Below are 14,087 nucleotides of genomic sequence, written 5' to 3' on the forward strand. Positions count from 1 at the left end.
GGTTCCACCAGGGGTAGAGGAAAGCTAGCCTTCCTGCCTGCTTCCCCCATTTTCCTTGTTACCCAGGTAAAATTAGGCAGAGGACCAGAGGTGAGACCACAAGGCAAGTTGTGGAAAACTGGAATGATGTTTATGAAAGATAAGGCACATTTTTACACAAAAGTTTACCGGCCTGTTAAAAACCAAGGTCCTGTATACAACATGGGTCTGTGCAAAGTTGAAAGAGTCCCCCTCTGGGGTACATGGGCACCAGGCACAAAGCCTCACAGGACCAGTGGGAGGGTTGCTAATCCCCCCTTTTTTCCATCCGGGGAAAGAGCCATAAAGGCAACTGGACAATGCTGCTGCTTGATAATACTTAGCCAAACCACACTCTGTTTGTGGGATGAGAGGAGTCAGGCAGCAAAGGATATGCTGGGGTCATCCCCAAGCTGCCTCCCTGCAGGATGCGCCCCAGTTGTGCATCAACCTGGCTGAAGGTGGGATGAGATGAAGTGCTGCACCCTGAGAATTCACTGGGAGTTTCCCGGTAGTGTGGAAAAATACTGAAGTTGGCACTTACCTGTTCCCTATGCAACTCCTTGAAATAATAAGCACCATTTGGGAGGGGTAGGAGAAAAACAGGCTTCCAACACAGCCAGGAAAAAGGGAGATACAGAACTTTGTCACAGTTGATATGTCTCCCTTGGTATGTGGTTGTGTGTAAGCACAGGTGGGTCGAAGGTCCTTGCAGTCTATTCCCTCCAACCCATCCCTTTAGAGGTACCTGGACAGGTGCAACAAGACCCCCCCCCCTACTGCCACCACAATCCTCCCCAAGAGCACCTTATTCCTTTTTTGCCTACTAAATCAGTTAAGCACAATGCAAGCTAGAGTCCTGCTTGCAAGTACTGACTTTGGTCTGTTCAGGCTGGTGAACTGCAACCCCCGTACCTTTCTGTTACTGCAGTGGGCACTGCTACACCACTTTCCATGTTCCCTACACATGTCCATTGTGAAAATCAGGAATAGTCCTCACACATAAACAAAGGAACTGGCATTAGTTCTGTGTGCTCCTTTACTTTGGCTGCACTGCCTTCCCTCTCAAGTTCCCAGGAGGAAAAGGAGCAGAGTCCTTGAATTTGCTGTCCAACAGTTTAACTAACTCATCTTGGTCCTTCTTTCCATTTTATCACTGTCACTTGATCCTCTCTCACCCCTGTGCAATACCGCTGCCTCTTATCTGGCATCAGGGCAGGTCTCGCAATGTTTGAGATACTGGCTGGGTGAAGTGATTAACCATAAATCCCTTGGGGTGAGACAAGGGGGTTCAAGAGTTCAGTAGCAGTCCACCCTGCCCAGGTGAGGAATGTGACCATGGCCAACCATGGGTCAATAGTAATGGACTCTGCCAATGGTGCCAGTGCCTGTGCCCAGGATGTCAGGCTGCCCGTTGCGCCAGATCTCCCGGAGAATGCGTTCCCGCTCCTCCAGCCGCTGGGCACGCTCCAGCTCTTCTGCCGAGGCAAAGACGTTGACCGTGAGGGTCCCATCAGGGGTGGAGTGGGCCTCCAGCGGCAGCTCCGTCATAGCCAAGGGGGGCTCAGAAGCCGCTTGGTCAATGGTGTCTTCCTCCTCCTCATCTTCATCATCATCCTCCTCGTCCTCATCTTCACTGAAGTCGCGTAGGCTTTTCCGGGGCTTGCGGGGGATGGCCTGAGGCTGCCATGAGATGTGGATGACCAGCAGGCAGAGGGTCAAGACAAGGCCAAAGCAGACCCCCAGCACGAAATAAAGGCCAAAGCTCTCAGGGTGATCTAGATGAGAGAGACATGGAGGGGAGGGTCAGAAATAGGCTGGGAAGACCACAGAGAAGACCAGCTTTTGAGATTCAAATGGTAGTGAAGGGGACAGAAATGGTTAAGAGCTGGGGCTCCAACAGACTCTGTAGACATTAGGCGGTAATAAACTGAGTTGATTTGCCATTTCTTTGTGGATGCTGGAATTTTAGTAGCCAAACACTGAAATACACCAGAGATTTAAACTATTGTGCAGCTGGAGGTGAAGGGCTGTTCAGTACTAAATGCTTAAAACTTAGATAAATACTATGGTGGAGGGAAAGTAGAATTACGTATATAGAAAATTTAGGGATACAGTTTCTTCTGTGTGAAATAAAGAAATGGCCTTTGAATAGCTGGGATGTAATGAGGGAATACGGAAGTGGGTACAGGAAGAAGGCAATTAATTTGACATTGTAGTCTTTCGCTGAGGTTTCTTAAATGGTTACCAGAGTATTATTTATTTATTTCACATTGTAAATGCTCGGTTTCAGGCGTTTGTGAATTGCACATCAAGGGATAGATAGCCTTCATCCTCAATGACACAGCTCTATACGAATTAGTTTATGAATGAATGAATGGAAGAGCACGGTGTTGAATGCCTCCCACTGTTTTCCATTATGAAGTCAAGGAGGTATCCTAAATCACACTGCACTGTATGGAGCAATATAACTTTTATAATGTTAAGTTGACCAAGAGGGTTCCTGAACTTGAAATGCAGTGGACTATATTGGCTTCTGGTCCATGGGGTCACGAAGAGTCAGACACGACTAAACAACAACAACATATTGGCTTCTGAGAGAAGAAATCCAAAGGCTGGTGGCTAAATTGGCTGGTCAGTTCATAAATGCAGGTAAACCAGACTCCCTTCTGGGGATGGGAAGGAAGGAGGTTGATCTGCCATTTTGAAACAGGAGGAAGATCCTCCATCCACATCCCAAGATAATGTGCTGAGGACGGATAGTGGGAACAAGATGCCACCTCTGGCCAAGTGCCAGAGACTGCCATTGCTCACATATATGTCCGCCCCTGCCCCCATTTCCTGACCCACCTCGGATGTGTGCATAGGCTGCCATGCTGTTGCTCAGCAGCTCCATCTCCCGCTTGTGGGTCTCCATGGTGGCTCCTCAGTGGCACCTGGGAAGACAGGGAGGAGGGGTCGTTATTAGCATATTACTCCTGCCCAATTCCTTAGAATTAGGAGACATGGTTCATCTAATGATTCATTCAGACAGGAGGCAGCTTGACTGGAAAGAGGACTAAATGACAGGGTGTCCATGAAGAATTGCAGAAAACATCAGGCTAAGGGCCTTCAGAAAGAACACAGAGGACCTTCTATCAATATCCCTGCTGAGGAGCAAGGACAGAATTGTTTGTGGTCTGAGATAGGACAGTGTCACCAATGGTCTTCAGAATCGTATTCACAAACATTGGCATCTCAAGATAGCGTTCTATGTTTAGAGAGCAAACCTTTAATCACAAAAGAACAAGGAACTTAAAGCACTGGTTGGTCCGCAGCGACTCTAATGTAAAATCCACCATAGTCCATTATCTTGGGAATATCTAAGCTCTCTGGCCACCATCCCTGCAGACACTGCATTCACTGTAATCATACAAGTAAATTTTACATGTTCACAAATCCAACAGTTTATACCAGCCAATATTTCTCCATGTGCAGTAGCAGTTATGTAGAATATGCCACTTGGTGTGCATGCAGGAAACTGTATGTGGGTCAAACACAAAGACCACTACAAATGAGCACCTCAGTAACATGTGGGATAAAAACAAGATACACTGCCCCCACTGTGAATCATTTCTTAGAACCAGGTCACATAAAGCTGAATGCACACAAGTTAAATGCATGTGGGTTGCAGGTCTACTAAGATGCCTCCAACAAAGGAATTTCTCTAAAATGGGTCGGGCTTTTAATAAATTGATTGTGGCACTCCTGAGAACTCCTCTCTCTTGGTTTTGCTCACACTGTGGGGTGCACAGCCCCAGAACTCTTAAGCTTAAAGGGCAAACAGCTGAGATAGTTTTAAATTGCCAAATAAAAGAAACCTTGGGGGCTTGACTGTGCCAAACAACTGCCCCCCCATTAATTAGCAAAACAGCTGCCTTGCTTCCCTCAGGCCCCCAGGCCAGTCATGGGGTTGCTGGACAGGACAGCCTCTCAGGCTACAAAGTCCTGTGACAGTCATCCCTCCCAGGGGGCCTCTTCCGACATGCGTCACACACCACACCCCGGGCAAGCTTGGATGGAGGCATCTGTCAGTGACTCTGCAAGCTGAAAAGAGGGGCGCCAAAGGATACAAAGAATTTCCTGTGGCATTTAATCCTCTCAATGACCCAGACCTTTTAAGTTTCATGCCTGAACAGGGTTTGAACCCAAGTTTCTCCGTACCCAAACCCAATACATTATTCACACTGCCTTGTCATGCACCGAGGCCCAATGTTTAATTTACAGTTGTGCATGACCCTGGGAACAGAGTCCCAGCAAATGTTTCCTCTCTTCCCCCATCCCTTAAGCCCCCCACCCCCAGGGCACTTCCTGCCACTGTCACAGGAAAAGATGCATCCTCAGCGGTGGGAAGATGGCTTGTTGTTTGGAGACCGGATGTTGCCTCTTCCTCTACCCCCACCCAGCAACAGCCGCACTCAGGAGTCTTCCAGGTCAAGGCTATTTCTGGCAGGTTGAAAGGATGTGGCAAAGGGTCCAGAGGACACACTCCAGGGTGGACAGAACAAGGGCCAGGGAAGAAGCTGATAGTCATAGAATTGTAGATGCTGCAAGGAACCCTGAGTATAATCTAGTCCAACCCCTTGCAATGCAGGAATATGTGGCTGTCCCATACGGGGATCAAACCTGCAATCAGAGCAGAAAGGTCTTGGGGACAGAAGGGCAGGTTGGGTCTGAGACTCTCAGGTTCAAACTAGATCTGAGTCAAAAGCTTTGAAGATTCTCAAGCTGCATGTGAACACAAATTTTCACCACTATTACTACCCACAGCACTGACTCCTTAAACAGGGCCTTGGGCAAATAATTATTCCTGGCCCCCACTTCCACTGAATAATAGATAGAAAGCACCCCACCCCCATTCAGGACAACATGCTGGATTGGATGCCCCCTTGAGCAATGAGCAGCTCACAGCCACCCATTTTCAGGAGCCATCCAGGCAGATGCCAGCCTCATCTGCAAACAGAACTCTCCCCCCTCACCCCACAAGCTTTTCATGAGTCCAAGATTTCCTAAAGCTCTGAGCGACCCTTTGATGAGAGCCAGGCAGCTGGGCTGGGCAGCAGGCCAGAGAAGAAAGAGGGGAGTTGTTTTTGGGGAAAAATTACCTCCTCTTCTGAACATGCTAAGGATAAACCATGCAAAGTTATGGGCCCCAAACATAACAACATAAGACCAGCCTGCAGGATCAGGCCCATGGCCCATCTAGTCCAGCATCCTGTTCTCACAGTGGCCAATCAGATGCCCTAAAGGGGAAACAGCAACCAGGATTTTTCCAGTGGTTTCCAGCAACTGGTATTCAGAAGCATTGCTGCCTCTGACTGGTCGTGGCTAGTAGCTATCATGGTTGTTAGTCAACAATAGCCCTCTCCTCCGTGAATTTGTCTAAACCGCTTTAAGAGTTATCTAGCTTGGTGACTGGGACGCGGGTGGCACTGTGGGTTAAACCACAGAACCTAGGACTTGCTGATCAGAAGGTCAGCAGTTCGAATCCCCGGAATGGGGTGAGTTCCCGTTGCTCGGTCCCAGCTCCTGCCAACTTAGCAGTTCAAAAGCACGTCAAAGTGCAAGTAGATAAATAGGTACCGCTCCAGCAGGAAGGGAAACGGCGTTTCCGTGCATTGCTCTGGTTCGCCAGAAGCGGCTTAGTCATGCTGGCCACATGACCCGGAAGCTGTACGCCAGCTCCCTCGGCCAATAAAGCGAGATGAGCACCGCAACCCCAGAGTCGGTCACGACTGGACCTAATGGTCAGGGGTCCCTTTACCTTTACCTAGCTTGTTGACTACCACTGCCTTGTTGATCTGGGGTGTGAGTTTGGTCACTTCTGCTGGGAAGGAGAGCACCTCCTCTTGTTACCTCCCACTGTTCATCTCTACAAGGAATGCAGAGAAGGTCCTGCATCAGGGGTCTGTTCAGCTCCTACCAAACTGGCTAAGCAGTATTTCCACATAAGTCGGGGATAACAACCAAGTTGTAAGGGAGGGAACAAGGGGGTGTTGCTGCTAACTTTCATCAAAGGTAAGAACTGCCTCTTCTCATTTGTCTGTGATGTTGGAAAATACGCACACACACCTCGACCAACCCCATGGCAGTACAGCAGGGATGCAATGGGAAACGGAGTCTAAAAACCACTTGCAAAAATATCTGTAAAATTCGGAAATGAAAATGAGACATTTGGGCACAGAGGATGAAACCCTTAAAAAAACCCCAAAAATGCAGAAAAACAGACGTGTGCCATTGATCACTAACTGGAGTGCAACACACACATATTGGAGTGTGGGTAGCAAAGGGGTCCCCCCATGACCTGTTTTTCATCTGTTTTAGCTAATAAGCATAGAGATAAATGCTTCCATAATCTGATCAAAATAATCTGAGATAACGGAATAATTTTAAAAATAGAGATTTCTGTTATGAAACCAATCTCACCAACAAAACCCAGCTTTGTCCTATTTTTTTCAAATATCAAGCAGGGGAGAATAAAGAAAAAAGAAAGAAAAAGATTGCAGAGGAACCTTTTGTGAGTAGGGAAAGCAATTTAGAAGGTGCCTCAGATTCTCTCCCGCCCCCGCTGGTATGTTCTGGGGAACTCTCCTAGATGCTTTTTTTTCTGGAGGGTGAATGAATTTCAAAGAGGGACCAGGCAGTTCCTCCTCCAGTTGAGCCTGAAATTAAAATGGAAACTGGCTTGGCTTGGTTGGAGTCTCTCCTGTGCTGACCAAATTGCCCAATGATGCCTGGCCTGTTGCAGCAGGAAGCCAAGAGTGCAGGAATGCAGGGGAGGGAGGGAGGGAGGGGGCGGGGAGAAAGGGGAACCAGCAGAAGCCAGACACAGATGCAGCTTCAGGCACAGTCCTGGTGCTCAATGTTGCTTTAAGCGCATCTCTGGGAATGTGCTAGCTAATAACAAAGGCAATAATACCCAAAAGCATGCACAGAGAGCATCCCTCACATTGAGGAAACATTGCCTCTTATTTGGAGGAGAGCAAATCTAGAAAGTTGGGTGGTTTTTTGGGGGGTGGGGGGAGACTTTGTGAATATGTTACGGTGAACTGCAGCTTTGGCTGAAGACATAATGTTAGTAGGGACTGGAAAAGGCTCCGTGAAATGGGATTTTCCACAGAGCATTAAAGATGTAGAAACTGATCTCACCCAGAAACAACAGGATATTAAGATGTCACTGGGGGACTTGACTGGAGATACAAGTCGTTGGCAAGACTCAGCTTAGAATTTAATAATAAATTCTGTCTCTGAGCATGGGCAGAGTGCTCTTGCATCCACAGCAAGCCCCCTCCTCCAATTTGGGATAAGAGAGGACCCTCCAAGGGCAGAGGTGATAGCTAGCCAGGTCTGCTTTGTGAAATTAAGAGCCGTTACCCCATCCATTGGTGAAAGTGAGCTATGAAGGTTCAGGAGCTACGTCTGAGTAGGTTATTCATGCCACTACAGTAAAGGATGTGTGGAAGAGGCCAGAGATAGAACCAACAGGTCTGTCCCTAGAGGTGGACTCTCCTTCGCTGGAAGTTTTAAAGCAGAGGTTGGATGGCCATCTGCCAGATTCTTTAGCTGTGATTCCCACATTGCAAGGGGTTGGACTAGATGACTCTTTAGAGTCCCTTCCAACTCTACAATTCTTTGATTCTAGGAACAAGCACAACTTCTTCTAAAGGAACAGTTGCCAGAGTAGAATCGGACTGGAATCCCAAGGCTTGTTCACCCACTATTTCCACTGAGAAGCTCCTTCCACAAAGCTCCTTCTATCAGCCCATCCTTCCCAAATGGCACAGGGACAAGATCCCCACTCAGGCATCACCCAAAAAGGATGAGATGCAGCACCAAAAGAGGGGCAAAGAGGATGCAATTGCACAAAATTTGGATGCACTAATTCACGAAAGCTTGCAAGTATTTACTGTGCTTTCGATGGAAATACAGTACATCTCACCCTGGCAGGGAAGTTTGTCAGGCAACCTGTGGCCCTGTGCTTGGTCTGCTATCCAAGTGCATAGATGTAGATGGGCAACTTCCAGCTCTCCTTTCTGAAAAGTTTGCTATCTTCAAAGCAGATTTGAATGGGACCGTTACAAAGCGGCTCATGCAAATAGCAGCCACAGAATCCAGCTATCAGACCAACATTGAGAAAGGGTGCCAGGCTTACCGAGCGCAGGGTCTGTCCGAATTCAAGGCTGCTGCTCTGCCTCCATTGCAGTCCTTGTCAGAAGAAAGGAGCCTCTGAGAAGGAGGGGAGAAAGGGAGCCCCCCCCCCTTGAGCGGGATCTTACAGAGCAGCAGCAGACTGGCCTCTGGACTGAGCGGCTAATGGAAACTGCCGCTCACTTCCGTGCAGCTGGAAGCGCACAAATGTCAGGACCGGCCTGGCTCCCTTTGGACAGTGAACCCGCCCCCTCCCCTGGAGCAGGAAGCCTGGGCTGGACACACGGACGGACACACACACACCCAGGGACACACAGAGGGAGGAGAAGAGAAGGCCTCCTGTTTCTCTGCGTTCCGGGGAGGAGCAGCCCCCGGGCAGCAGAGGGCCAGGCAGCAAGGAGGAGAGGCTTGCAAGGGCCAATGGACTGCAAAATCCTTTGCGAAAGGAGCTGTCCCTGTGCCCGCCCCCTGCCGTGGTGGTCAAAGGGGCCCAGAGTCCACGGAAGGAAGTCAGGATCAAAAGAGGTCCACACAAAGGACCCTCTCTCTCCGCACCAGGGAGGCCTCCAAGGTTGGGCTTGGGTTGGCATCAAGACCCGCTGGGTATGTTTGCACAGCCAGGGCAAGAGAAACACCCTCCTGCCAGCAGAGGCAGAAAACGGCTCCTTTGGGCCTCTTAGATTTGGTCCCGGGCTTCATCAGCAGAGCTTGGTTTTAAAAAGGAGGGGTGCTGGATGCCCCCCCCCCAAGGCTGCCTCCTTCTGGATGGGAAACTAGTCAGTAAGCTTAACTATACCGGAGCAGCAATTTCTTAGTTTGAAAGGGGAAAGTCTCTCTCTGCACATGGCGCAGAGACACTCTGTTCCTGTTTCTCCAAGCTAAGCGGTTCTCGGATTAAGCTCCCAAAACGGCACCCTGGCAGCATGCCTCCAATGGGAGGGGTGCTCATTAGATGTGGCCGGTTAAGTTTAACTCAGCCCCACAGGAGAGAAAACAAGCACTGCAGCCAAGGCACTGGTCCCAGGAGGCCACACTGGTTGGCACACCCTGCAAGGGATGTTGTTTTGGTGCATGTCAAAATAACCTCTCCTGCTGTTGCCAAGACTTCTCCCCCAAAATGTCAAAACCGCGCACAGGCCACAAATGCAGCATCCAGTTCCAGCAGGTTTTGCAAACCCTGTTATCAAAAAGACAAACACCAGGTGCCCTGTCTTAGGGAGAAACACTGCATTCAGACAACCAAACTTTCAGTGCAGGAACCCTTCCAAGAATGTGGGTTGCTGCCCACCCCCACCTCCCCAAATACATTATAAAAACTGGTCAGCCTGATAAGGAAAAGGATCCGGCCATCTGCTCCAGAAATATATAGTGACTGCTCCCCTCCACCATTGGTTCAGATTTGGCACACATGTTTTCCTGGCACACGAAAGTGCTCTCATACCTCTGGGCACTCCAGCCTTTAAGTCCCTCAGCCTTTTAGTCACTAACCTCAGAACCCCAGCAGTGGCAATGGGGCTGGGAAGGATCAGGCCTCCTCTAGCATCCTTTCTCTTTCTCCGCTTCACAACACTGAGCTCAAAAGCAGCTGTCCCGTCTCCTTGGCTGCAGCAAGTTTGGCAGCTGGAGTTTTCCTGGGACTGAGAGCGATGGCTGCTGAGTTTAGCCCAAGTGGGGCAGTGGACACAGGGGCAGCCAGATCCTGTTTTTCCCAGAAATATCCGGATGGATGGAGGATGAAGAGAAAAATCCAAAAAATGTGACACATCAGCAGAGATGAGTCAAGCCAGGCCAGCAATAGAAAACACAGACCCCCTTCGGTGGGGTGGGGGGGCTTCTGGCAAGGAGCAGGAGGAGGGATGCCAAGTATTCAGCCACAGGAAATGGGGGGTGCTGGGGCCCCTCTCTTGTTTGTGGTGGTGGCGGAGGGGGGGCAGTCACTGCCTTAAGGAGTGGAGCTGTTCCCCCAGCCAGTTCAGTGGCTTCTCCCAATCTGTACTGATATGTCTGGCGGTATCTGTCCGACAAAGGGCTGGTTGGCGAGTCTGTTGGGGGAGGGAGGGAGGGAGAGAGGCAAGTCAATGAAGTGGCCAGGCTTGAGTGAGAGTTGACACTTCACTACCACAAAGAGGGGTGATGAGGTTGAAGCTGCCAGCCTTGAGGGGACCCTGCTATAGGCACATTATGAGTCCAGACTAGGGCCACTAAAATAATGTGAAGTGGCCCTAGGTTGACCCTTGCAACCTCTTCCACAATCTTCCCCTCCTCCCCTCAATGCAGCAGCTCAGTTCCTATAAGCTCCCACCATCCAGCGCCCCCCCCATTCCCCGGTCTCCGCACAGCTCAAACATCTGGTTAATGATTAAAGCAAAGTCAAGAGGCTTGAAGTGCAGGGAGAGAGCAGTGGAGGGGGTGACTCAGGGTGCCAACTGTTCAGCTGCAAAGTGTAACTGTGCCTTTGTAACAGCACATTGGGCCGCAAACTTTAGCAGGTGAAAGGACAAATGGTCTCAGTGCTGTTGGAGGCACAAGAGCAAGGAAGTCCTGCATCTTCGTAGTCAGCTGGCAGGCTGGAGAGCTGGAGGAGGAAGCAGTTACAGGTGGAAAGAGAAACGGAGTCCCAAGACAAAGGGTGTGCGCTTGCAATAAGGCCACTGGCTGACAGTCATCCTGGGGTGCCCTTGGCTCATGCTTTCATCTCTGCAGTATTCTCAGCTGGCTCCCGACTACTTAGGGGAGTCTGCAGCACTCTATATATGCATTATTGCAACTGCTGAAGAGTACCCAACGGGGGCAGCTAAGTCCATTTGGCCCCAGCCAGAGCCATGAACAAGAATGTCGCCCGGACTTTTCAGGAGAAATTCCTGGGCCTGCTGGGAATGTGCTAACAGGAATGGGCATTGCTATCATGTTCCAGTCCTCATTGCTGAGCCATGTGCTGCCAAGATGGCAGGAGAAAGCTTTCATGGCCCAAACCCAGGAAGCAACACTGAGCTTTGAAGAAGCCTAGTGCCCTGTGGACTTTATCTCATGTCTTTGACCCTAGCAGGCTTTAAAGGCAGGGCAAGGTGGAAGAAGGGGGTGGATTTGGACCTGGAGCCCCTTCTCAAGGCCTTCATCAGAGCCAGCTTCAGGTTTGCCTTGGGCAACAATGCCCTCTGATGGGCTTAGCTGACTGCTGGGCAGTGAAATCTATGTACTTTTAAAATTTCATACAGTACCCCAAAGCAACATTAGGCCAGGGGCATTGTTGGGAAATTTAAAAGCTGGATAGACCCCATTGCAATGCTCATAGTGCTCCCCCACCCCATCAAAATTATAGGAGGTCCAGGGCAGGCATCAGCAGTGGACCATGCCAAGGTACTGCAATTCTGGAAGCTGCCCAAGGATGCTAGTTGCTGACACAGAGTCTAGCATTCAGCGCTGGGACACATGGAATCAGCAGCCCCACTGTTGAGTCAGCAGTGGGATAGGGTGTCTACAAAGGCTAGTGAAATTCTAGGTTGCATCAGCATGATAGCATCCAGATCACAAGGAACGGTGCTGTTCCATTCTGTTGTGACCAGGCCTCTTATGGAGAACAGTGTTAACTTCTGGGCACTGGAGCTTAAAAAGGCTATTGACACATTGGAATGTGTCCAGAGGTTGGGGTTGGGGTGGGCAAGCAAGCAAGCAAACTAACAAGGGGAGGGACAAGAGGACCCCTTTCTTCCTAGGTCTTTAGGTTGAAGCAGCTGAGTATATTTAGCCTGAACAAGATACAATGACAACTACTTTCAAATATCTGAAGGGCTGTCACAGAGATGGGGCAAATCTGTAGGACTCCTGAAACAACAGATTCAAATCACATGAAAAAGGATTTTGCCTTATTAGAAAGAACTTCCTGATAACGTGAGCTATTTGGAACAGGCTGTTTCAGAAGGTGGTGGACTCTCCTTTCTTAGAGGTTTTTAAGCAGAGGTTGGATGGGATGCTCAAGCAATGGGCGTCTTTGCACCGAGCAGGGGTTTGAAGTGGACGAGCTTCAAGGTCTCTTCCAACTCTATGGTTCTGTGAAATAGCTATGGCATCATTGAACACATGCAGAGGGACACTGCTGAGTAACTACAGTCAACTGCTACACATTTGAAAACAATGGCTCCCTAATTCCAAGGGTTAGAAGGGTTGCAGAAGTTAAGTAGGACCGGAGAGGAGGAAGGTGGCTAGCTTGTTCTCCGGCTGAATTCTAGCATCTGAGAGAACTCAAGTCTGTGCCCAAGACGCAAATTTGAGCATGCTTGCACTGAGCTAACAGGCCCAGATCGCTTCCTCTCCCTACATACAAGCAAACACATGAACACACACACAGAGAAAGAGCAGAATCGGGGTGGGGGGAGATTTCTCCGCTACCTTCCTTGTGAAACATGGTGGAGAACCTCAAGCTAAGTGGCTTCTAAGCCAGATGCAGAAGCCGTTCCTCTTTCTCCAGTGATCAAAGAACTGGGTCGCCTGGATCCCTGGGTGGGAAGACATTAGAGATGGGGGTGGGGTGGGGGAAGGCTGCTCGCCATGGCATACTCACCGGGCACACGGAGAAGAGGGACGCGGGAGCACCAGGGGTGCCAGGAGGGAAAAATGGAGCCCCTCTGCCATGGAAGGACCCCCCTGCTCCGTCCTCTTGCTTGGGAATGAAAAGAGTCAGAGAGGCAAAGATGGGGTCTGTTTTCCATTAACGCTGCTGAGCAACAGGAAGTGGTTGAGAGGGGGCTGGCGGGTCAGAGCTCCCCCCCCTTCCACCCACACAGAGGGAGCGAGAGCAGGGATGGCTGGATTATTTTGATGGCTAACCTGCTTCAGGTAGAACAAGCAAGGGAAGGCAGGTGCCGTCCCTTAAACAAAAATGGCCACTGGAGTACACAACAACAATTATGCGTATTGAAATTCCATGTGGATGGGAGGGAAGGAGGATTAAATATTCCAGCTGGAATAGTTGGCATGTTAATTTATTTAAAGATATGCAGATTTGAGGAGCCTGTTGGTTTAACCTTAAAAAATAGAATAGGCTGAGAGGCGGGAGAACAAGAGACATGATCCCTACCAGGACAGAACAACAAGTCCTTCATGGGCACAAACTGCAGCTCCCTTTAGTTACAAGTATCCAGCTCTTGAAGGTGTAAATCCAGAGAACTCATGGCTTTCACACATTCCCATATCTCCTGCTCTGGTGTTCATGGGCAGGCCTGCAAAAAGCCCCTGTGTGTCCTGTGGAGTTTAAGGGTGGATCTGTGCCAGGGAATGACTTGAAATGGGGGACCCCTTTAGACCAGCTGACTCTCTGTTATCAGGGGTGGAGAACCTCAAACCTGGGTCTGAATGTGGCTGGGAGTCTTTTGCAGGGCACACCCCTTCTCCCCAAGGCCACAGCCGTCATCTGCCTGGCTCATCACCCTCCTCAACTGCTTTTGCCTGGCTAGAACGTGCCCATGAGCTGTGTGATCAGGCCTCCTGCTTGCTTGGACAGAGGGAGAAGCGTGGGTGTGCAGGCATGCACCCACTCTGACCTGTGTGGCTAGAATGCAGGAAGTAGGAGTCACCTCCGCTGCTCTGCCCACTCTTGTGTCTGGCCCCACCCACCACTGGCAGGTGACTCCCAGAAGACATGCTAAGACTGAACATAGCATGTTGGGCTGAAAATTCTCTCCTTTCATTCTTTCCGCTTCTCAACCATTTGCAGGTCCTGCCCAAGTGTTGCAGAGACCCCCACCCATAAATTCAGTCCCCCCCCTACCTCATTTATAACCAGCTGCTCTCCCAACAAATTTAACCTGAAGTTCTAGATCTGGCCATTCCCTTCCCTTCTCACCGGTATCCTCCTGCTGCTGCTGCAGCTCTCTCTTTCTGAGGCT

The 14,087-nt window shown here is 49.9% G+C and overlaps 1 protein-coding gene across 4 annotated transcripts; it reads right to left on the reverse strand.

Moving 5' to 3' along the window:
• Positions 1–108: 108 nt before the first annotated feature.
• EVA1B (eva-1 homolog B) lies at positions 109–13,677 on the reverse strand. 4 transcript variants are annotated; one of them, XM_082233228.1, is made up of 4 exons: positions 12,763–13,673; positions 8,210–8,262; positions 2,869–2,954; positions 109–1,796 (listed from the first exon to the last, which is right to left on the reverse strand). In XM_082233228.1, exons 3-4 carry the CDS (start codon positions 2,933–2,935, stop codon positions 1,372–1,374), a joined length of 492 nt encoding a protein of 163 aa, XP_082089354.1. In that variant the 5' UTR covers positions 2,936–2,954; positions 8,210–8,262; positions 12,763–13,673; the 3' UTR covers positions 109–1,371. The 4 variants fall into 4 exon arrangements, with proteins under 4 accessions (XP_082089354.1, XP_082089353.1, XP_082089355.1 ...); XM_082233227.1 differs by lacking the exon at positions 12,763–13,673 and adding an exon at positions 9,693–10,220; XM_082233229.1 differs by lacking the exon at positions 8,210–8,262 and having other exon boundaries at positions 12,764–13,677.
• Positions 13,678–14,087: the final 410 nt, after the last annotated feature.

Source organism: Podarcis vaucheri, assembly GCF_965113315.1.
Source record: "Podarcis vaucheri genome assembly, chromosome: 7".
In the NCBI taxonomy this organism is placed as follows: domain Eukaryota; kingdom Metazoa; phylum Chordata; class Lepidosauria; order Squamata; family Lacertidae; genus Podarcis; species Podarcis vaucheri.

Coding starts and splice junctions, on each gene's coding strand:
- EVA1B (XM_082233229.1), bottom strand. CDS start 2,935: ATGGAGACCCACAAGCGGGAGATGGAGCTGCTGAGCAACAGCATGGCA. Junction 1,797..2,868: donor AGCCTATGCACACATCCGAG/GTGGGTCAGGAA, acceptor TCTCTCATCTAG/ATCACCCTGAGAGCTTTGGC.